This window comes from Pleurodeles waltl, chromosome 1_1, assembly GCF_031143425.1.
Source record: "Pleurodeles waltl isolate 20211129_DDA chromosome 1_1, aPleWal1.hap1.20221129, whole genome shotgun sequence".
Taxonomy (NCBI): Eukaryota; Metazoa; Chordata; class Amphibia; order Caudata; family Salamandridae; genus Pleurodeles; species Pleurodeles waltl.
In genome coordinates this window covers 132016442-132039008 of record NC_090436.1, presented here as the reverse complement: position 1 = coordinate 132039008, position 22567 = coordinate 132016442, and the positions used below count along the sequence as shown (strand labels likewise).

Sequence of the window (22567 nt, the reverse complement as noted above, 5' to 3'; positions counted from 1 at the left end):
GATAAGTAACGTTTTCCATGTTCCTTGTTTTCAAGGATAAGCTTCGTCAAAGCAATCACTCAAGTGGCTTCACATTAGTTATTTTTTAGTAGTAACTTATACTTGGATTTCATGAATAGCCAAAAGTAAACAGCTTACTCAAAAGTGTAAATTACTCAAAGGTCTGCATTACCTTTGTGAAACAAGTCCACTGTGTTGGAATTCCAGGTGAGGAGGATTAATTTGATAGTCTCTCTATGTTCTATTAGCCTTGTGCATCAAACCAACACTGGGGCGCATCAACAAGCTGAGGGCAGAGGTCCCAGTTTGAGTGGGTTGTGGTAGTATGAATATAGGGCTGCATTGGTAGATTTGAACAAAGGGGCTCAACAGCTCCAGCACAGATCTATCATATGCATATAATTATTGGTGGAAGTGAAAGAGGTGTTGATAGTTGGTTATTAGTTAGTAGTGCACTGCCATATGAAACCCACTAATAGTGTAATGTCTGATCACAGTGCCTCATTGGAATGATGGATTTTCTGCCCACCTAGGTCAACACAAAACCCAACTCACTCTCCTTTGCAGCTTATTGTATCTACTGTATCTTTTAAAAACAGCCACGTTTAAAGAACGCCATGGTACAAGGGAAATGGACTGCAAACCCTGTACTTCAGTCGTAATGCACCAGCATTTAGAAGTAGAAAACACCATGAACAAATAGCAAGATGTTGACAAAACATACTGTTTTATAGCCCGTTTTATTCCTTTGCATCATAAAAATGGCATAATTGCATTAATGTTTTTTACATATTTATTAATGCGTTGATCAGCCATATCTGTGGGACCTCCTGCTACAGTGCTAATATATGCTAAGTATGTGAATCTACAGCACTATATGCCACAACAGATATTTACTGGATAAGTAACATTTTCCATGTTCCTTGTTTTCAAGGATATGCTTGATCAAAGCAATCACTCAAGTGGCTTTACATTAGTTTTTTTTAGTAGTAACTTCTACTTGAATTTTCTGAATAGCCAAAAGTAAACAACGTACTCAAAAGTGTAAATTACTCAAAGGTATACATTACCTTTGTGAAACAAGTCCTCTGTGTTGGAATTCCAGGAGAGGAGGATTAATTTGATGGTCTCTCTATGTTCCATTAGCCTTGTGCATCAAACCAACACTGGGATGCATCAACAAGCTGAGAGCAGAGGTCCCAGTTTGAGTGGATTGTGGTAGTATGAATATAGGGCTGCATTGGTATTTCATATGCTGCCCAACAAATGGTATTTTAGCTTCACCTGATTCTTGGTTACAATCAGAGCACAGCCCATGCATTCCCACTTTCTGTGAAGCAGTGCAATTTTATTTATGACAAAGTTACAGAGAGCATTGTGTTCAAGAGGGCTTCTTGACATTAATCATAATCCAAAACTAATAAAGAAACTGAAGAGGGAGCCAAGGTTTCATAGGTTCCCTACATTGCGTGTGTCTTCCCTGTAGAGAGTGAGAAAGCTCCCAAAGATGGTTTCCATACAGTATGCTCTTCAAGAGATTTAATTTAATTTAAAAGGGCGAGTTACCACCCAAGCAACTACCTGCCACTGCTGCAGGAGCATTTTGTTTCCTTCACTTGGCACATTCACACTCGAGATGCTGCCATCTTTGGAAGCTGTTGCTTCTCCAATCTCTCACCCGAATTTTATATCTTCTTCACTCAAGACACCACAGGGAAGAGGTAAGAAAGAGGTGTTCACGTTGCCCTATCTAACTCTACTAAGCAGTGCACTGACAAATCTTATAAAATAAAAACTTTAGTGGTTGCTTATGATATGGTGTAGCATTTCTTCAGGAAAACACATCTTTGAATGTTCCTTTCATAACTTTTCCAGAATTTGTATTCTCTTTTGACTTAGACCAGATTCTTTCTGCAAAAATTGCAAACCTCTATGATTTCATACGGTTATTAACACTAACATCTGGCTATATAGTTGGTGCTTTTCCTTAAAGTAAAGTCCAGAGTTACTCATTACAAGATTCAAATCTGTGACCTACAGACTGACTAGTTCAGCATATAACATTGGCAATCTGGCTCAGGTGGTTAAGGCACCTACTACACAGAGCTGAATAAAAAATGGCCACATGTCTGAATAATCACTATAAAAATTAGAGGGTTACTGTTGCTGCAGATCAGTACTCTATGTAACATGCAGATCATGCATTCACATTCTAGATACATGTCAGGGGTTCTTAAACAGTTCTGGTGGTTACTACATGCCTGCTGCAAACATCTGCATATAACCAAAAGGGTATAAGTGTGAATCTTTGCCGGTCTAATCAAAGTTTCATTCTTCCAAGATATTCACTTTGTTAGTAATTTGAACATACACCAAGACCCTCCCCCCCCCAATATCATATTGCAGTTTGTGTTGTAGTAATATTAATTGAACTAAGCGTTTACTCACACCTCCATGGTTACATTGTATTGGTTTGAAGAATCATATAACATTACACTGAATATGTATGCCTTTCTATGCTTTCACTAAAAAAGAAGCTGCACCATATATTGGCTCAATAAATACTGCTCTCTCTCTCCTTGTTTAGGGTTAAGAGCGCAAGCACTCTGGCCCCTGTTGTAATCTCTCTGTGGGCTTTTAACCACGCCCATGTCATGCCCTTCAGTTTGACTGGTTTGTGGGCTTCCTTTTAAAATTCACTTGCCTTTTCCGGTGTTTAGCCCTTCTCAAGAGCACTGGTACACTACTGAAAACATACAACTCTCCATGTTTTCACCATGGTTTCTGGACTACTTTTTATTGCCTACACAGTGCGGTCTCGCTGGACAGTAGTAGAGAAATTTGCATGACATTTACCCTGTTACACTTTTGCTGGTTACATGGATAATTGTACTTTTGCCGGTTACATGGATAATTACACTTTTGCCGATACGTTTCACTGGGAGCGAACGTTTCTTTCCTTTTGTGTGTCTCCTTCAGACTCATGGCGGCCGTCGACTCGCTTATGTGAAACTGTTTTACTTTTCATTTTCAGTTTATGTGGCAAGAAAAGTCCGGTTAGGAGTTTCCAACACTAATAATTCTAACTTGAGCAAATGTGAGACCCATTGCATTGCAAATGCTTGCTTCTGTTCTGTCATCAGACGTTTCCTTCGGAAATCCTTTGAGTTAAGAGGGCAATGTGTGGAGAGGGTTTATCTTTGTTGCACTGGGCAGCTTCCTTAGCTTAGTAAGCCCTAATAGCGGGTCCTGCTGTGCAGATTTCTCTGACCTTCGGAAGTCTGCGAGTCTTAAAGACAGTATTAATCACCTGTGACCTGACTCAGTTGATGCCTAGAGTTTCCTTCTATTCTTTTACAAAGCATTGCTCATTGGCACGTACTATCGGTCAGAGGTGTGCAGGGACAGAAAGCATTCAAAACAGCTCAAAATCAGGAAAAGGCACCGCAATCACAGAGGATGTTGGATTCAGCAATTAACAAACTTGATTGTGGTCAAACACCAGGCGGATGGCAACATTATTTGTGTGAGTTGTTTACTGTGCTCATCAAGCTTACATTGTGACTTATCTTAAATAAACTTGCCCCGCACCAGCGGAAACATTATCACTGACGTTTTTTAAGTTGAGCGTGCAAGCGCTTTGACCTGTTGTAAGTATTGTGGGCTTTTAACCATGCCCATGCCACACCCATCACTTTCACTCATTCGTGGGCTTGCCTTTCAAAAATCACTTGATGTGGTCAGTAAATGCTTTACGTTTGTCCTGCCTTGAGGCTGTATTTTGTCATGCCTTGCAGACTGCTCCTGTTACATGGATTATTGCATGATTGCTGATATACTTCACCATGAGCTAATTATTTATTTTGTCTCTCCCCTTTGTGCTGCATGGTGGGCATAGCGCTCACAGCGCAAACAGGCACAACAGCGTGAACTGGCTCAGTGGAATTGGAGTGCTAGTACATTATTCACGGTTACCTAATCAGAGTTATTTCTTGTGGCTCTCCCCTTAAAACACTTGAAATGGTGAATGCTTTACATAAAACAGAAATCCTCAAAGTGAAAGTGGCTCTCCTGGCATAGCAGTAGAGCTGATACTACAATATTCAATGCACTCGGGAAAACTTGACCCGTAATGCTTTGCAGGGCATTACTTTCACTAAACATTTTTGCTCGTAACTCAGCCTATGGTGGTCCTAGAAGAATGGGGCCACCACCAAAACGCTCACAACAACGTCTGTCTGCATCATCTTTGGGTCCCCACACTAGATTTGTGGGCACCCCCAAATAATAACACTTTCCACCATTCAGTATCTGTTTAACCCCTTAGCTGCTGGGCCTCCCCACCTCCCCGCCCCACCCCCAGTGCTGAGCCCATTTTTGGCTATTTGTGGTAGTTTGCGCTTAGACCTTCATAACTTTTTGTCCACATAAGCTATCCACATCAAATTTGGGTCCTTTTTTTCCAACATCCTAGGGATTCTAAAGGTACCCAGAGTTTGTGGGTCCCCTGGAGGACACCAAGAAATTAGCCAAAATACAGCAAAAATGACATTTTTTTCTGAAAAATGGGAAAAAAGGTCTGCAGAAGAAGGCATGTGTTTTTTTCCATGAAAATAGCATCAACAAAGGGTTTGTGGTGCTAAAACCACCACCTTCCTAGCTTTCAGGAACAGGCAGACTTGAATCAGAAAACTACATTTTTCAACAAAATTTTTGCATTTTACTGGGACATACCCCATTTTTTCAATTTTTGTGTGCTTTTATCCTCCTTCCAGTTAGTGACAGAAATGGGTGTATAACCAATGCTGGATCCCGGACAGCTAAACATTTCTGAAAGGTAGACAAGATTCTGAATTCAGCAAGGGGTCACTTGTGTAGATCCTTCAAGGTTTTCCTACAGAAAGTAATAGCTAAAATAAAAATATATTGAAATTGAGCTGAAAAAAACAGCCATTTTTTTAACCACGTTTTACACTATAACTTTTTCCTGCAATGTCACATTTTCAAAAGCAGTATACCGTTACCTCTGCTGGACTCTTCTGGTTGGGGGGATATATAGGGCTTGTAGGTTCATCAAGAGCCTTAGGTATCCAGAGCCAATAAATGAGCTGCACTTTGATATGGGTTTTCATTGTATACCGGGTATACAGCAATTCATTTGGTGAAATATAAAGACTGAAAAATAGGCATCAAGCAAACCTTTGTATTTCCAAAATGGGTAGGTGTTGAGGAGCAGTGGTTACTTGCACATCTCTGAATTCCTGGGTCCCCATACTAGCATGTGAACTACAGGGCATTTCTCAAATCGAAGAGTTTTTTACGCACTGTCTTACATTTGGAAGGAAAAAATGTAGAGAAAGACAGGGGCAATAACAGTTGTTGTGCTATTCTGTGTTCCCCCAAATCTCCCGATAAAAATGGTATCTCAGTTGTGTGGGTAGTCCTACTGCCCGCGACAGGAAACGCAACATGGACACATCACATTTTCACATTGAAATCTGATGTGTTTTTTGGGAAAGTGCCTATCTGTGGTCTTTGGCCTCTAGCTCAGCTGGCACCTAGGGAAACCTACCAAACCTGTGCATTTTTTAAAACTAGACACGTAGAGGAATCCAGGATGGGGTGACTTGTGGGGCTCTCACCAGGTTCTGTTACCCAGAATCCTTTGCAAACCTCAAATTTTGGCAAATAAAACACTTTTCCCACACATTTCGGTGTTGCAGAGTTTTGGGATCTGAGAGGAGCCACAAACTTCCTTCCAGCTAGCACTCCCCAAAGTCTCCTGATAAAAATGGTTCCTCACTTGTGTGGGTAAGCCTAGTGCCCACAACAGGAAATGCCCCAAAACACAATGTGGACACATCACATTTTTCCAATGAAAACGGACATGTTTTTTACAAAGTGCCTAGCTGTGGATTTTGGCCTCTAGCTCAGCCGGTACCTAGAGAAACCTACTAAACCTGTGGATTTTTGAAAACTAGACACCTAGGAGAATTCAGAATGGGGTGACGTGTGGGGCTCCCACCAGGTTCTGTTACCCAGAATCCATTGTAAAGCACAAAATGTGGCAAAAAAACACTTTTCCCTCAGATTTCGGTGCTGCAAAGTTCTGGAATCTGACAGGAGCCACAAACTTCCTTCCATCCAGCATTCCCCCAAGTCTCCTGATAAAAATTGTATCTTACTAGTGTGGGTAGGCATAGTGCCCGCGACGGGAAATGCTCCAAAACACAACGTGGACACATAACATTTTCCCAAAGAAAAGTAACCTGATTTTTGCAAAGTACCTAGCTGTGATCTTTGGCCTCTAACTTAGCCGGCACCTAGAGAAGCCCAGCAAACCTATACATTTTTGAAAACTAGATATCTAGGGGAATTCAGAATGGGGTGACTTATGGGGCTCTTACCATGTTTGTTACCCAAAATCCTTTGCAAAACTTCACAATTTGGCAAAAAGAACACTTTCCTCACATTTTGGTGATGGAAAGTTCTAGAATTTGAGAGGAGCCACAAATTTCACCCAGCATTCCCCCAAGTCTCCCAATAAAAATGATACCTCACTTGTGTTGGTAGGCCTAGTGCCCACAACAGGAAACACCCGAAAACGCAACATGGACACATACAATTTTTACACTGAAAATTGATGTGTTTTTTGGAAAGGGCCTAGTGGTGGATTTTGGCATCTAGCTCAGCTGGTACCTAGGAAAACCTACCAAACCTGTGCATTGTTTAAAACTAGACACCTAGGGGAACCCAGGATGGGGTAACTTGGGGGGCTCTCACCAGGTTCTGTTACCCAGAATCCTTTGCAAACCTCAATATTAGGCAAAAAAAAACACTTTTTCCTCACATTTCGGTGATAAAAAAGTTCTGGAATCTGAGAGGAGCCACGAATTTCCTTCCACCCAGCATTCCCCCGATAAAAATGGTACCTCAATTGTGTGGGTAGGCCTAGTGCCTGTATTAGGAATAGATCACACAACGGTCAATGTTTGTCCTTACATGAGGGCAACTGTTGACCCTGGGGTGATCCATTCCTGACGCAGGCACTAGTTACAGGCACTCAAGTGGGGTAGCGTTTTTATCAAGACAGATGGGGAAACACTGGGTGGTAGGAATTTTGTGGATCCCAGCATATTCCTGTAGTAATTTTTATTCAACATTTCAGCTTTGCAGGGTATTCTGGGTAAGAAAACTTTGGGGAATCCACACAGGTCACACCTCTGTGGACTCCCCCAGATGTCTAGTTTCCAGAAATGTCTGGGTTTGGTAGGTTTCCCTATATGGCCGCCGAGCCCAGGACCAAAAAACGCAGGTGACTGCCTTACAAAACCAGGTTGTTTTGTGATAGATAATTTTGATGTCTCCACAGTATGATTTAGGCGGTAGAATTTGTGGCTGAACTAAATTGGGGAGCTCCCAAGAGAGCACTCTCTCTGTGCTTGCTGCCGCATGCACCTGCTCTCTGGGTTGGGCTAACCCACTATTGTCCTGCTGCAAAGACTATGCTTGCGAAGGGACAGCAGGACTGTCCTCATCACTCCCCTCATAATCACTGGAAGAGGAGTTATCAAATGGGACTCCTCCGACTGAAAATCACTCCCAGAGTCTGCGCCATTGCCCTATCCCTCAGATGCTGTCTTAGTATCTGCTATCTTAGTCTCTGATCCTACGTCAGAGCTGTCCTCTATAACCCGAGTTAGGGTTCAGCAGCAGTCATCCAACGAGATGCCATCTCTGCTACTGGCTAAACTGTCGCTCTGACATCACAAAGGGGTGGTGGGGGTTGGGGGGAGACACAGAAGATCTTCTGTGTCTCCTGGGTTTTTTTTTATTTAAAAAAAATCCTCCGATGTGATGCTTTTTAACCCCCTCCCTGGTGTCAGCCACTGGTCGTGACCCGCACCAGGGAGGTAGTGTGGGCGTTGGCCAGTGGCCGACACCCGCACTGTAGAGGTTAAGCTCTCTCACGGCTGGAACTTTTATTTTAAAGCTGGGAGTTGCTTGTGTTTTAAGGTACTTGTTTCTAATATCATTATTATTGGCTTGCTACTCCTGCATATATGTAATGTACTATGTCCTCTAGGGGCTAAATAAATGGTTATACTGCATTATTTATTGCCATTTTCTTTTTGTGTGGTTATGCTCTCTAAGGGCTGACTGTCTGGTTACATGACCATGTTTCTTCCAATGCTCTGAGCTTTGCAGTCAACATACTATACTATTTGTGGTACAAAGACTCGCCCCATAATGCTCTGCAGGGCATTACTTTTACAAAACATTTTTGCTCATAACTCAGCCTGTGGTGGCCCTCGGACAAAATAAATATATACATATGAAAATAATATAATACCAACAGGAGCTCACCCAAGGATAACTTGGTAAGACCAGACAGGCAACGGGGAGGCGGGTGGGACCGTGAGGAATCCACAGGTAGTTAGTGTATCCACCAGAAAAGGCGTTACCGAAGGTAAGTAACTCGTTCTTCTGATGGATACAACTACCTGTGGATTCCTCACTCATTGAATAGAGTCCCAAAGCCGTACCTCACTCGGTGGAGGGTGCCTGAATGGTCAAACCAAGAAATCCTGCAGCACCGACCGTGCAAAATGGCCATCCCTCCTAACCTCCGAATCCAAGCAATAAGGTTTTGCAAAAGTGTGGAGGGATGACCAAGTTGCGGCCTTGCAGATGTCAACCACAGGAACACCCCTAGCCAAGGCCGAAGAGGCCGACTTAGCTCTGGTGGAATGAGCTCTTATTCCATCAGGGGGTTCCTTCTTTGCCAGAGAATAACACAGCTTAATGCAAAGAATGACCCACCTGGAGAGTGTTCTCTTGTGGACTGCCCTTCCTCTCCTCTTTCCCACGTACCTGATGAAGAGTTGATCCTCCAGTCTAAACTCCTTCGTTCTGTCCACGAAGAAGCTCTGCGCTTGCAGTCTTTCTTCCTCTTTCGAAGGGTGAGGTGGAGGATAAAAAGAGGAGAGAGTAATAGACTGACCTATATGGAAGGGTGAAACAACCTTTGTCAAGAAAGCACCCTTGGTCCTCAACACCCCCTTATCCCCATAGAAGGATGTATACAGGGGCTTAACAGAAAGAGCCTGCAGCTCACTCACTCTTCTAGCTGAAGTAATCGCAACAAGGAAAACAGTCTTCAAAACCAATAACCTTAAGGGGCAAGAATGCATTGTCTCAAACGGTGAGCCCATAAGAAACGTTAAGACTAGGTTCAAATCCCACTGAGGCATAATGAAAGGAGTGGGAGGATATCTGTTAGTGAGGCCTTTTAAAAACCTTAATACTAAGGGAGATTTAAATAAAGAAGGCTGGTCATGCAGACACAGAAAGGCCGACAGAGCCGACAAGTAACCCTGAACTGTCGCAACTGCACAACCCCTCTGTGCCAGGGACAAAGCAAAAGATAAGATATCTGATAAGTGGGCACGTAAGGGATCAATTTGCTTCTCTCCACACCAATTCACAAATTTAGCCCACCTGCTAGCGTAAATAGATTTAGTGGAGTGTCGCCTGGCCGATAAAGAACTCAGGTTGCCCCGTTCAATCTCCAGGCATGAAGGTGCAGGCTCTGGAGGTGGGGGTGTAAAACCTGCCCCTGCGATTGCGAGAGGAGGTCTGCCCTGTGAGGGAGACGGAGCGGGGGGCACAGAGAGAGTTGGAGAAGATCCGAATACCATACCCTCCTTGGCCAATCCGGAGCTATTAAGATGACTTGGGCCCGGTCTTGGCGAATTTTCCTCAGAACCCGAGGAATCAAAGGTATGGGGGGAAACGCGTAAAGCAACTGGTCGCACCAGGACATCTGAAACGCGTCCCCCAACGTTCCTTGCATCGGATACTGGAGGCTGCAGAACAACGGGCAGTGCAAGTTCTCCCGAGTGGCAAAAAGATCTACCCGAGGGAATCCCCACATCTGGAAGATTTGCCGGGCTAGATCTGGATGAAGACGCCACTCGTGATCGGTCGAGAAGTGCCGACTGAGACTGTCCGCACGCACGTTCAAAACTCCGGCCAGATGGTTTGCTACCAAGCAAATCCGATGATCCCTTGCCCAGGACCATAGCCGCAGAGCTTCTCTGCAGAGAAGGTACGACCCTATACCTCCCTGCTTGTTTATATACCACGTTGCGGTAGTGTTGTCCGTCAGGACCTGAACCGACTGACCGCGAAGGGAAGGGAGGAAGGCCTTGAGAGCCAGACATATCGTCCGCAATTCCAACAGATTTATGTGAAACATCTGTTCCACTGGAGACCAATGACCTTTGACCTCCAGGTCCCCCAGATGAGCTCCCCACCCTAGAGTGGAAGCATCCATTATCACTGTGGTCAATGGGGGAGGCAGCGAGAACGGCCTTCCTTGGGACAGATTGCCGTCCGCAACCCACCATCTTAGATCCACTGCAGCGTCTCTGGAGATCTTTACCGATCCCTCGAGATCTCCTTTGTGCTGAGACCACTGCCTTCGGAGGCACCACTGAAGAGCCCTCATGTGCCAGCGAGCATGAGTGACCAACAGAATGCAAGAAGCGAACAGACCGAGCAGACGAAGGACCTTGAGGACTGGAATGACCGCTCCACTTTGAAACATTGGAACCAACGCCTGAATGTCCTGAATCCGCTGAGGTGGAGGAAAGGCACGATTCAATGTTGTGTCCAGTACTGCCCCTATGAACAGGAGGCACTGAGAGGGCTCCAGGTGAGATTTGGGCACGTTCACCGAAAAGCCCAGATCGAACAACAACTGGGTTGTCGACTGCAGGTGATGCAGCATGAGCTCCAGAGACTTGGCTTTGATCAACCAATCGTCTAGGTAAGGGAAAAACTGATATCCATTCCTTCTGAGCTCTGCTGCAACCACCGCCATCACCTTTGTGAAGACTCGAGGTGCTGAAGTAAGACCAAACGGAAGGACCGCAAACTGATAGTGCTGCGATCCCACCACAAACCGGAGATACTTCCTGTCCGACTTGAGTATCGGGATATGAAAGTAAGCATCCTGCAAGTCGACAGACACCATCCAATCTCCTTCGTTCAACGCCAAAAGCGCCTGAGCTAGGGTCAGCATCTTGAACTTTTCCTGTTTGAGGAACCAATTCAAAATCCTCATGTCCAGGATTGGTCTCAACCGACCATCCTTCTTGGGGATCAGGAAGTATCTTGAATAACAACCCTGACCCCTTTCCTGCTCTGGAACCAACTCCACTGCACCCTTTGAAAGGAGGCTTAGAACCTCCTGTTCTAGGAACAGGAGATGCTCTTCTGAACAGAAGGATGGACGGGGCGGGATGGGGGGTGGAAACTCCCGAAAGGGAAGGGCATAGCCTTTCCCCACAATACTGGTGACCCAGGAGTCCGATGTTATTGCCTCCCACATGTGGAGAAAGTTCATTAACCTCCCCCCTACAGGAGTGGTATGTAAAAGAATTGGTGGATGACTAAGGCTGCTTCCCATGATGCACCCCTCCAGAGGAAGAGGCAGAGTACTGCTGGGAGGCTCCTCTGGTTCGGACCCTACCCCTCCCCCTGTATGACCTATAGGGGAGGGCAGTGGCAGCCTGCTGCTGAAATCTGCCCCGAAAGGAGGAGGAGGAGCCACGACCAAACCCCCTAAATCTTCTGAACAGTCTAGAAGAAGCAGAAGAGGTGGCTTGCAAGCCTAACGAATTTGCTGTAGCTCTACTCTCCTTAAATCTTTCAAGGGCTGAGTCCGCCTTGGATCCAAAAAATGTATCCCCATCAAAGGGAAGGTCCAGCAGGGCTGACTGAACATCGGATGAAAATCCAGAAGAACAAAGCCAGGCCTGTCTCCTTGTAGCAACAGCAGTGCCCATAGCTCTGGCCACAGAATCAGTCGTGTCCAGCCCTGACTGGATTACTTGGGTCTCTGCAGCCTGAGCATCAGAAACAAGGCTCAACACCTCCTGAGGCACCTCCAAATGGGACAACTTGATCTCTTCCATAAGGGCGTAGATGTACCTGCCCAAAATGCAAGTGGCATTGGTGGACTTGAGAGCCATACTGCAAGATGAAAACGCTTTCTTGGAAGACTGGTCCATCTTTTTAGAGTCCCTGTCCGAAGGCCCACCTGGAAAAGAGCCTGGGGCAGTGCGAGATGAACATGAAGCCTGTACAACCAGGCTCTCTGGAGTTGGGTGCCTCAACAAAAAGCCTGGATCCGCAGGAGCCACACGATACCTGCAAGCCACCGTTCTATAAACGGCCGAAGATGACACTGGCTTTTTCCAGATCTCTAAATTTGGGTCCAGAAGAGCCTCATTAAAAGGCAGAAGTGGCTCTGCAACTGTTGAAGGAGGATGTAACACCTCCGTCAATAAGTTGGGCTTTGACTCAGACACTGGCAAAGGAAGGTCCAAAAAGTCAGCTGCTTTTCTTATAACAGAGTGGAAAGAAGCAGCCTCCTCTGTATATTCTCCAGGAGTTGTTAAGTCCCACTCTGGAGAGGTGTCTAAACCACTTGCCGTATCCAAACCCTGGAGATCTCCCAGAGGTTCTTCAATCTCCCCCTCCTCCAGGGCCTGCTTTCAATACTCTTGCTCCTCAAGGAGGCGAAGAGCTAGCCTCCTTGAATGAACTCTGGCTTCAATCCTCGGCGTCAACATGGCGTCAGCCGATGTCGATGCGTGACGCCGATCCATCTGACACCGGATCTATCGGCGCCTTGGTCTTCTTCGGCGCCGACCGAGGCAAAGGATGAACAGGAGAAGAACTCTCTGGTGCCGGAACAGCAGATCTACATGGCGTCGCAGGCTGTGAAGTCGACGCCAAGGGAACCGGTGCCGAACCAGCACCTCCCAAAGGAAGGAAGGGCATAAAGGATGCCTGACGTAAAGGAGCCGGAGCACCCATAATAAAGGGCAATGGCCCGAGGGACCAGCCGGTCCACCAACTGGAGCCATTTGTTGGAAAATGGCAAACATTGCATTTAGAAATGCAGAACTGTCAGCACCTGGAGCCGGAGGTGACAACGGCGCGGGCCCCGGCGTCTGAGAAGCAGGTGAGAACTCCTGATGCTGAGGGACTTCGAAAACAGATGGTGGAGTCGTAGGCGAAGTCGGCGATGCGGGAGGCGTCTGCGGCTGAGGAGTGATGATGGGACTAACCTCCCATGTCTTTCGGCGGGAGTCACAGTGACGCCGGAGAGACTTAGGTGATGATGATCTGCACCAATGCCGCTTCTCCTTCTTTTGGGATTTTGCCAAAAGGAGCTTCGCCTCGCGTTCCTTCAATGCTTTTGGGTTCATACGTTGACAGGAGTCACATTTCTCCACGTTGTGGTCGGAGCTGAGACACCACAAGCAGTCTACATGTGGGTCTGTTACCGACATCTTGCCTCCGCACTCCCTGCAGGGCTTAAATCCCGACTTTCGCTGAGACATCTCGAAGAAAGAAACAGTAACTGTAACTATGCAGAGTAGAAACAGTAGCACCCTCGAAGAATAACCGTAGTTTGAAGGCACGGAAAGAAGGGAACTAACGTCGGCGAGGACCTCTTATTGCTTGTATGATGTCAGACGGCGTCGCGTGGGCAATTGTGACGTCCTCGTCGACGTGCAGAAGCTAGGAAGAAAATTTCCGTCGAAAGCTGGCGCAGGGGGAAAATTCAATGAGTGAGGAATCCACAGGTAGTTGTATCCATCAGAAATATGGTTACATGATCCTGTTTCTTACAAATTATATTTTTGTTATGGTGTCCTCTAGAGGCTGTTTTGAGCATTACAGTCTAATGCCAAAAGTTTATTTCTGATAAAGGTTTACGTGGTGATTGTATATGGTTTAATATTCTTTACTTATTACAATTATGACCATAATTCAGGCCAACTTAACATCCTTATTACACTATGACTGTTTGAACACTCTTGATATGTTTGGGTGGCCCTTATAGTTTATTTCTCTTCTGTGGCTGTCTTGTGTCTTTTTTTTGGGGGGGGGGGAGGTTAGCCAGCCAGAAACTCTGATGGTGGGGTAGTGAAAGTGGTATTATATTGGAATTAGCATGGCAGATTTAAATTAATTTAATTGTTTTTGCTGCAGATAGAGGAAAAAGGTATATAGAAGTGCTTTAGTTATATGCAGGGCCACTGGAATTATATGGCAGGAAAAGACGTAATTATGAGGCAGGGATGACCAATTTATGTGGCAAGAAAATTCCAGTTATGAATTTACAATGCCAATAGCTCTAACTCATGCAAATGTGACACCTATTACATTGGAAATGCTTGTTGTTTTTATTTTACAGAAACAGTTCTTGGGGTGACGTGCGCTTTTAGAGAGACGGTGGACGCAAGGAGTATGTAGGCAATAGGGATTATAGCATGTCAGCTCATCAAATCAATGGTTTATATTTGTAAACAATTTCCGGGGCAAGATGGGCAGGCAAGACAAATTCCAGGTAACTCCCCCATGTTGCCGGAAAAGTCAAACAAGGCTGGTGGGCAGTAGGATGGGAAGAGGAGAGCCAGGAGCTAGTGCTAGAACGGGAAGGGGACTGCCAGATGCTGGCAGTAGATGTTAAGAGGAAAGCCAAGAGCTGGCAGTAGGATGTGAAGAGGAGAGCTGGGAGCTGGTGGTAGAATGGGAAGAGGAGAGCCAGGAGCTGGTGGTAGAATGGGAAGAGGAGAGCCAGGAGCTGGTGGTAGAATGGGAAGAGGAGAGCCAGGAGCTGGTGGTAGAATGGGAAGAGGAGAGCCAGGAGCTGGTGGTAGAATGGGAAGAGGAGAGCCAGGAGCTGGTGGTAGGATGGGAAGAGGCAAGCCAGGAGCTGGTGGTAGGATGGAAGGAGGAGAGCCAGGAGCGGGTGGTAGGATGGAAAGAGGAAAGCCGGGAGCTGGTGGTAGGATGTGAAGAGGAGAGCCAGAAGCTGGCAATAGGATGTGAAGAGGAGAGCCAGGAGCTGGTGGTAGGATGGAAGGAGGAGAGCGGGGAGCTGGCAGTAGGATGGAAAGAGTAAAGCCGGGAGCTGGTGGCAGGATAGGAAGAGGAGAGCCAGAAGCTGGCAATAGGATGTGAAGAGGAGAGCCGGGAGCAGGTGGTAGGATGGGAAGAGGCGAGCCAGGAGCTGGTGGTAGGATGGAAGGAGGAGAGCCAGGAGCTGGTGGTAGGATGGAAAGAGGAAAGCCGGGACCTGGTGGTAGGATGAAAAGAGGAGAGCCAGGAGCTGGCAATTGGATGTGAAGAGGAGAGCCGGGATCTGGCAGTAGGATGGGAAGAGGCGAGCCAGGAGCTGGTGGTAGGATGGAAGGAGAAGAGCCGGGAGCTGGCAGTAGGATGGAAAGAGAAAAGCCGGGAGCTGGTGGTAGGATGAGAAGAGGAGAGCCAGGAGCTGGCAGATGGATGTGAAGAGGAGAGCCAGGAGCTGGCAGTAGGATGGGAAGAGGAGAGCTTGGAAATGGTGGTAGGATGGGAATGGGAGAGCCAGGAGCTGATGATAGGATGGGAAAAGGAGAGGCAGGAGATGGCAGTAGGATGGGAAGAGGAGAGCTGGGAGCTGGCGGTAGGATGGGAAGAGGAGTGCTAGGAGCTGGCGGTAGGATGGGAACAGAATTGCCAGGAGCAAGCAGTAGGAGAACCAGGACTTAGCTGTGAGGGACAAGGGACTTTCAGGATTTAAAGGAAAGTCAGACAGAGATAGGACATAGCGGCATGCCCTGGTGACAGAGGGAGAGGAAAAATTAATGTTAACACGGATTCTCATCTTTTTCTCCAAATGGGACAGGCTGGTATTGCACATGATGCGTGTTATATACATATGTCAGTCCCATGATGCTATTGCTACCTGGTGATAAAATCAGTGTATCTTCCATGCAAAACTTAACAAATTAGCAATTATATAAATACAATGTACATTTCATGTTAAAAGATCATATGATCTAGCTGATATTGTCACATTGAGAAATGGTGATTATGAGAGTACTCCCTAGAATGGGGAATAACTGCACAGATCCAGTGATACTGGGCCCTTTGCTGTGTGGATTTCCCCGAATCAAGGGGGACTATCGAAGATATTTTCTGCTTGCTATGAGCAGGTGGAAAGTGTCTGGAATAGGACTGGTGGGGGTTGGAGAGATGGGGTTGAGAGGGGACCAGGACAACCTCTAGTCTACTCCTCCTTTACGGTTGCAGGGGTAGAACAAAAGCTGAGCTGTGATACTGCCTACTTTCCCTGCCCTGTCAGCAGCACAGACGTCTCAGAGTTCAGGACTGGAATTAGTTGTCCCAATAATTCCCTGCCCAAAGTCACAAGTGATTGCAGGTGGTGGAATTCCTCCAAGAGTTATTGCTCTGGGGGAAATTCACCCATTCATAGTCAGGGTCTGTGTATGTTGTGGCAGTGCATCTGCTTGTGATCCTCCTGTTTATTGTAATAGGTTGTAATGAGTATGTATGTTCATTGACATTACGGGTCAGGTTTAGAGTTGGCTGGTGACATATAATCGTCCATGAAATTCCAATAGTGAATACTCTACAGGTCGAGAATCCTCTAGGATTACCTCCATCATAGCAGTGGTCTGGCAAAGGTAATCCTGTAAGAGGCCTTATAACTGGTATAGGATTCAGAAAATGGAAGATTTAACACTTCCCCCAAAGAGGGCTTTTGTATTACCACTCAGTTCTAATTCAGACCCTGAGAGTACTGATTACTACCATTGTGCCTCGGTGATCTCTAGAAGTGCACTTACTTTTCAGAGAGAGTACTTTCTTTGCTGAGTGTTGTGATTCCTTTCTTGTTAGTGGTAAAGTACCGTGTAACTGTCCACACTGGCAGCATCGGCGGAGGCGGGACTGATGCCAACGTCTTCATCTGCCTCTTTGGAGACAAGGGCGACACCGGGGAGCGCTTTCTGATTGACTGCAAGAACAACATGAATAAATTTGAAAAGGGCAATGTAAGTGGGCAAATGTTTTATATCACAATTTTTATCTGCCGACAGAATGATTGTTTTGCAGGATGTCAATCAATCAATCATTGATAGAGCGCGGCAAATCACCCGTGAGGGTCTCGAGGTGCTGGAGCTGCATGTCACAATGTTTAAATTGCAGACAAAAGTATTTCCTTGCATAGCACTGGCTGTGTGTTTCCATTCTTGATGTCCCCATGTAGTATAGATTTTTCCCATTTGTTTAATCGCAAAAATATTCATGATATATTTTATTTTGACCGTAATACAGGTTTTTACATAAATTATTCTTGTAAATGTTTCTGTCGAATTTATGCATGCATAAGATTGAATGTAAGTAGAATGTTTCCATTTATTTCTTCTTTGAAAAATATAAAATTATCTAACATGAATGATCAAATGAATCATGAAGAGTGTATGAGATCAAATGATCAAAAGTAAGAGAAAACTGTTGCTTGGGATGCTTGTATGGTAATTACTGAATGGGTCACAATTAAGAAAAATTATTTTTCTTCTAGCTGAGCACACCGAGGAGGTCCCTTCTGTAACCTATGACCTCACTTGCAGCAGGGAAAGCATAACAAAAATCGTAATAATAAGCAAATCACCCAGCTAACCAGAGCCAGGCTTAGCAAAATCTTACTCTGACAAGAAATCTGAAACAGATCTCTCTAGTGGTAATACAAGAGTTGGTTGACCCCCTCGCCAAACCGCCTATCTACCACTCCGTCCGCCAGGGTGGTAACAGCCTCAGGGCTGAAGACTTCGGTCTCCAGCCAGGCGGCCGTCACAATCCCGCCCTTGCGATTATGACCCTGGCTTCCGCCATGGTTTTTGTGGCAATCTTACCACCACGAAAACCATGGCAGTAGACACCGTCAGTGCCAGGGAATTCCTTCCCTGCCACTGAAAGGGGTCTCCCCTGCCCACCTTGTTCTCCCCCACCCACCTCCTCCCAACCCCCCCGACATTCACACACCCACACGCGCACACATACACACACATACCCACATCCACCCACGCACACATACATACCCACACCCTGCAACATACACTAACATACACTGTAGCACACATGCATGCACAACACACAACATACACGTACACTCACATTCATTCATTCACACCAGCATGCACGCATACCAAAACAGACACCCCCCCACACACATGAACACAACACTCCCCACCCCCCTCTCCTGTTGGAGAACCAGACTTATCTGCTTGCAGGGGGTCCTCCGGCAGGAGACGGGACGCGGCGATGCTGCCACCAGTAGCGTCCGCCAGCAAAACACCGCCAGGCCTTATCATGACTCATGATACGGTAGGCGGTGTTTTTCTGGCGTGGCGCTGCTGCTGGCAGCATCGCCACCTTACCGCTCTCCGCCACCAGGACCATTGACGGAATACTGCCAGTCTTCTGGCGGTATTCCGTCTACGGTCATAATGCGGTTGGTGGCTGGTAGCCATGGCGACGGTATGTTGGTGGCCGTCACCGTGGCGGTAGTCGGCATTTACCTCCAATGTTGTAATTAGGGCCTTAGTTCTGTTGCAATTCTGCCCCTACCCACAACACGCTAAGGAACCAAAATTTGCAAAGTATCTTGTAGTATCTTGCAATTTAGTGCTACATTCTGATAGAGAGCCACATATTCCTCACCTTTTGAATATTCACCAGGTGTCAGACTGAATCCGGATCTTTTCCATACTACTTCTATGGGCCAAAAGGTGCCACCTTGTGGCCCAACACTGACACAGTTCCACTCTGGATCTGAGGTGTGGGACCTATATAAGCGCCATTGTTACTCATAACCATGCACCCTGACATAATTTCCTTTATTTCTGCACCACCAGACATGGATCTGAGCTTCTGATTTTTTTTTTTCTCACAACAAAAAATGTTTTCAGTGTGAAAGGAAGGTCAATCCCTAAAATGACAGGTAATATGCCCTTGTAAGGACTGTTGTAAACAGATGTCTGTTACAGATCCTCCCCAGGTATGTCTGTGGGGGAGCCACAACTTCAAGACTTGTGGAGACTGCACATTTCTGAACCCGAAGGCCATCAGGAAACACAAGGTCTAGACATAGCATTAGGGCCACTCCAAGTCCCAGTCTAAGTCCAAGGCTCGATCCCAGAGTCAGTGAAGCTGCTCTTGAGCACTCTTTAGGTCAGTCTTTGTTGCACTCCAAGCCCTTCAGTAAGCGTAAAAAGTACAAGAAGTTGAAGCGGAGCTCTGCTCCTTAACCCCATTCCCACTCCCCTGACAAAGCGTATGGGTGGCCTCAACCCTTTTTCTCCCACTCTCAAAGTGTTCAGACTTCGGAACCGATTCCATAGCTGGTTCTGGCACAACTACATTTCTGGGGCCTTCAGTCACACTGCGCTAGGTTGAAGAGTTCTACTCAGCTACGCTCCAGCTATTCAGATCTTTACAGACTTTCTCTGGTGCGCCTACAGGCCCCACGAAGCTGTAGGCGATGTAGCTTGACTACTGCTGGCAGGTTTGGCCCCAACACCAGCTGAACCCTCTAAACCACATCCACCCTCAGCTCCAGTTCTGATGATAGCCCTGGCATCCAAATCCAGGCCAGGCTGACCTCACCTCACGAGGAGGTGGTTCCAACTGTCCTCTTTGACACCAAATAGACACAGGTCCGACTCCGGCCAACAGCACGCCCAAATCTGAAGGAGGCACCAGGCCTTGCACTTGTACTTCTAAGAGACTGACAACATTCATTGCATTCTCTCCTCAACTCTAATTCTAACAATGACTATGACCAGGGTAGTCACCCCTATGGCAATGACAATTAGTATGAGGACTTGCAGGAGGCTAGAGGCTAGGTACCTCCCTGGAGACCGTTCTTTTCTCCTTCCTCCTGGCCCCACCATGGAAGAATTTGCCTCTTACCCTATGGTTATGAATAGGGCAGCACAGGTTCTTGACCTCCAGCTCCTTACTTTGGAGGTGAAAACAAATATGCTGCCTGAGGTCCTGCAACCGTGCCAGACTACTCCTGAGCCCCTCCATTTTTATGAGGTCCTGACTGATACCCTCCTAGGGGACTGGGCTGAGGCTTGTACTGGCCCTCCAGTTAACAAACTGGTTCAGTCCCATTGAACTGCTCTAGAGAGTCCAGGACTTTCAGGCTATGATCCTAATTTTTCAGCCTCTGTCCCAGATTTCAATAGGTTTGACTCTGAGACTGCTGGGACTGATGGCCTTCTTCATCCCGCTGGTGGGCACACCGGGTGGCATATGCAGGCACTGCAGTGGGATCTGATGTTTCAATGGGCCCCTCATGAAGGTGACTTCTCCAACCAAGTTCATATTTCAGAGAAGACTGCAAAAGATCTGGAATTATTGGACTGTGATTGGGCCAGCGATAGACAGGGGTGACGGATGCATCACTTCTGGGCTGGGGAGGCCACCTGGGAGAGGTGAAGATCAGATGCCTCGGGTCTCCAGCAGAGTCTCAGCTCCATATAAACCTTTTGCAACTGAGGGCCATCTGCTTGGTGCTGAAAGCCTTCCTGCCATCCATCAAAGGGAGAATGGTACAGGTGCTCACAGACAAAACCACAGCCATGTGGTACTGCAACAAACAGGGTGGGGTGGGGTCACTGACCCTGTGTCAGGAGGCCTTGTGTCACCGGAAATGGCTGGTCTGCCATGGAATCTTCCTGAGGTGAATCACCTGATAGGGTCACTGAACCCCAGGGGGGACAAAGTCAAACTATTGGTGCCTAGGGGATCATGAGTGCTGGTCACACCCAGAGGTGGCACAAGATATCTTCCATGAATATTGTTAGACTTAGCTCGATCTATCACTACTGCAGAGAACATGCAAATGTTGCACTTCTGCGCATAAGAGTTTCCAAGACATCCAAGACATCTCTCATTTGGAGGCATGTTTCGCCTCAGAGGGAGACTTGGGATTTCTGGACATCTTTCTGCAGATACTACTCCTGACACAAGTTTTCAAGAAGATCAGAACCAGCTAGGCTGAAGTCATCCTTGTAGCTCCGGACAGGGCATGGAGACTATGGTATCCAGTATCACTGGGCTTGAGCGTCTGCCCTCTGATTGGGGTGTCCCTCTGGGAGGATCAGCTGTCCCAGCAGAAATGTCTGGTCCTCCACACCAGCCTTCACAATCTCCACCTTCATGCATGGAGATTGAGCACCAGCAGCTGAATGCATTTGATCTCCCTCCAGAGGTATTTGCTGTCATCTTTGCAGACAGGCATCCTCAACAAAGACTGTATATGCCTGTTGCTGGGACAGGTTTGTGGTATTGTGTGGCCCATGCCAAATTCAACCCCTCCAGGCCCAAATGTCTGACATTTTCTCTGTACTGCCCCTTGCCCAGCAAGGCTTTGCTTTGGCCATGGTTAAAGGTTATCTTTTGGCCCTTTCTACCTTCCTGGAATTTCCTGATTGTGATGAGGATATTTAAAGAGATGCAGCATCTGTTTCCCCCTTCTGTGATGCCCCAGTGGGACCTCAATCTCGTCCTTACTTATGTGATGTCTGCTCCATTTGATCAGTTCCACATCTATTCCCTATGGCTCCTAACCATCAAAATAATGTTTCTAGTTGCCATCACCTCATCACAGCATGTGAGTGAGCTTCAGGCGCTGTGTATTCATGCACCATGCAACCCCTTCTTCATTGTTCTGCTGGTTCTGGGAATTAGGGCATTCTTTCTACCAAACGTTGTGATGTCGTTCCACATCTGTTAAACCATTAATCCGCCTGCATTCTATGCTTTGCCCCACCTCCCTAAGGAGAAGGACACTTCTTTCTTGGACAACAAATGAGCACTGAGTTTCTACATCGATCCTACCAAAGACCACAGGTAGATGATCAGCTCTTTGTGTGGTTCGCTGGAGCAAAAAAAGGCAAGGCTGTACAGTAGCGTATCCTCTCATGCTGGATCGTCCGTTCAGACCTGCTACTCATTGCCTGAGAAACAACCTCCAGAAGGACTGAGTGCTCAATCTAACACACCTAGAACTGCTTTTACTACTGCGCTAGCACAGGGAATACCTATCCTAGACATTTGCCAGGCTGCTGTGTGGGCATCCATCCATAAGTTCAAGAAGCACAGTTGCCTGGACAGCCAAATCCGCTGAGAAGGCCACTTTGCTGCTTGGTCCTGAGGACTTTCTTGTTTGAGTCCATTCACAGCCTGACTTCAATTAGGTACTGCTTTAGTATCTATGCAAAAGGTGAGGAATCTGTGGCTAGAAGTCTCTATCAGAGCAGGTTACTTACCTTTGGAAGTTCTCTCTCTGGTTGAGACTCTAACTAGCTGTTAAATTCCTCATTGAATTTCCCATCCTCCCCGTTCTGTGATTGGACTCCATCCATTAATAAGATCCCAAGTTTAGAAATCTCCACGCTGGTATATCAATTTGCTTTTGAGGCTCCATGATGTGTGGAGTGCACAGACAGTCTCGAAAGTAACTGACACCAGCACACATGATAGGCACCCTTTCAGGACCCATACATCACTTCTGGAGCTGAACTGCGTCCTGCAGTTCCACTTTCTTGCACACAGAAGTACTGTGGAAAAGTTTCCGGAATAAGTCTGACGCCTAGGGAACCTTCAAAAGATGGGGAAT

At 46.6% G+C, this 22567-nt stretch overlaps 1 protein-coding gene across 1 annotated transcript in view; it reads left to right on the top strand.

The window, feature by feature from the left end:
- Positions 1-22567, top strand: part of LOXHD1 (lipoxygenase homology PLAT domains 1) — a 929469-nt gene that overhangs the window by 499169 nt on the left and 407733 nt on the right. The window contains exon 19 of the mRNA XM_069218871.1: positions 16774-16928. Coding sequence (XP_069074972.1) covers positions 16774-16928 — 155 coding nt within the window. The remainder of the gene's footprint in view (positions 1-16773; positions 16929-22567) is intronic.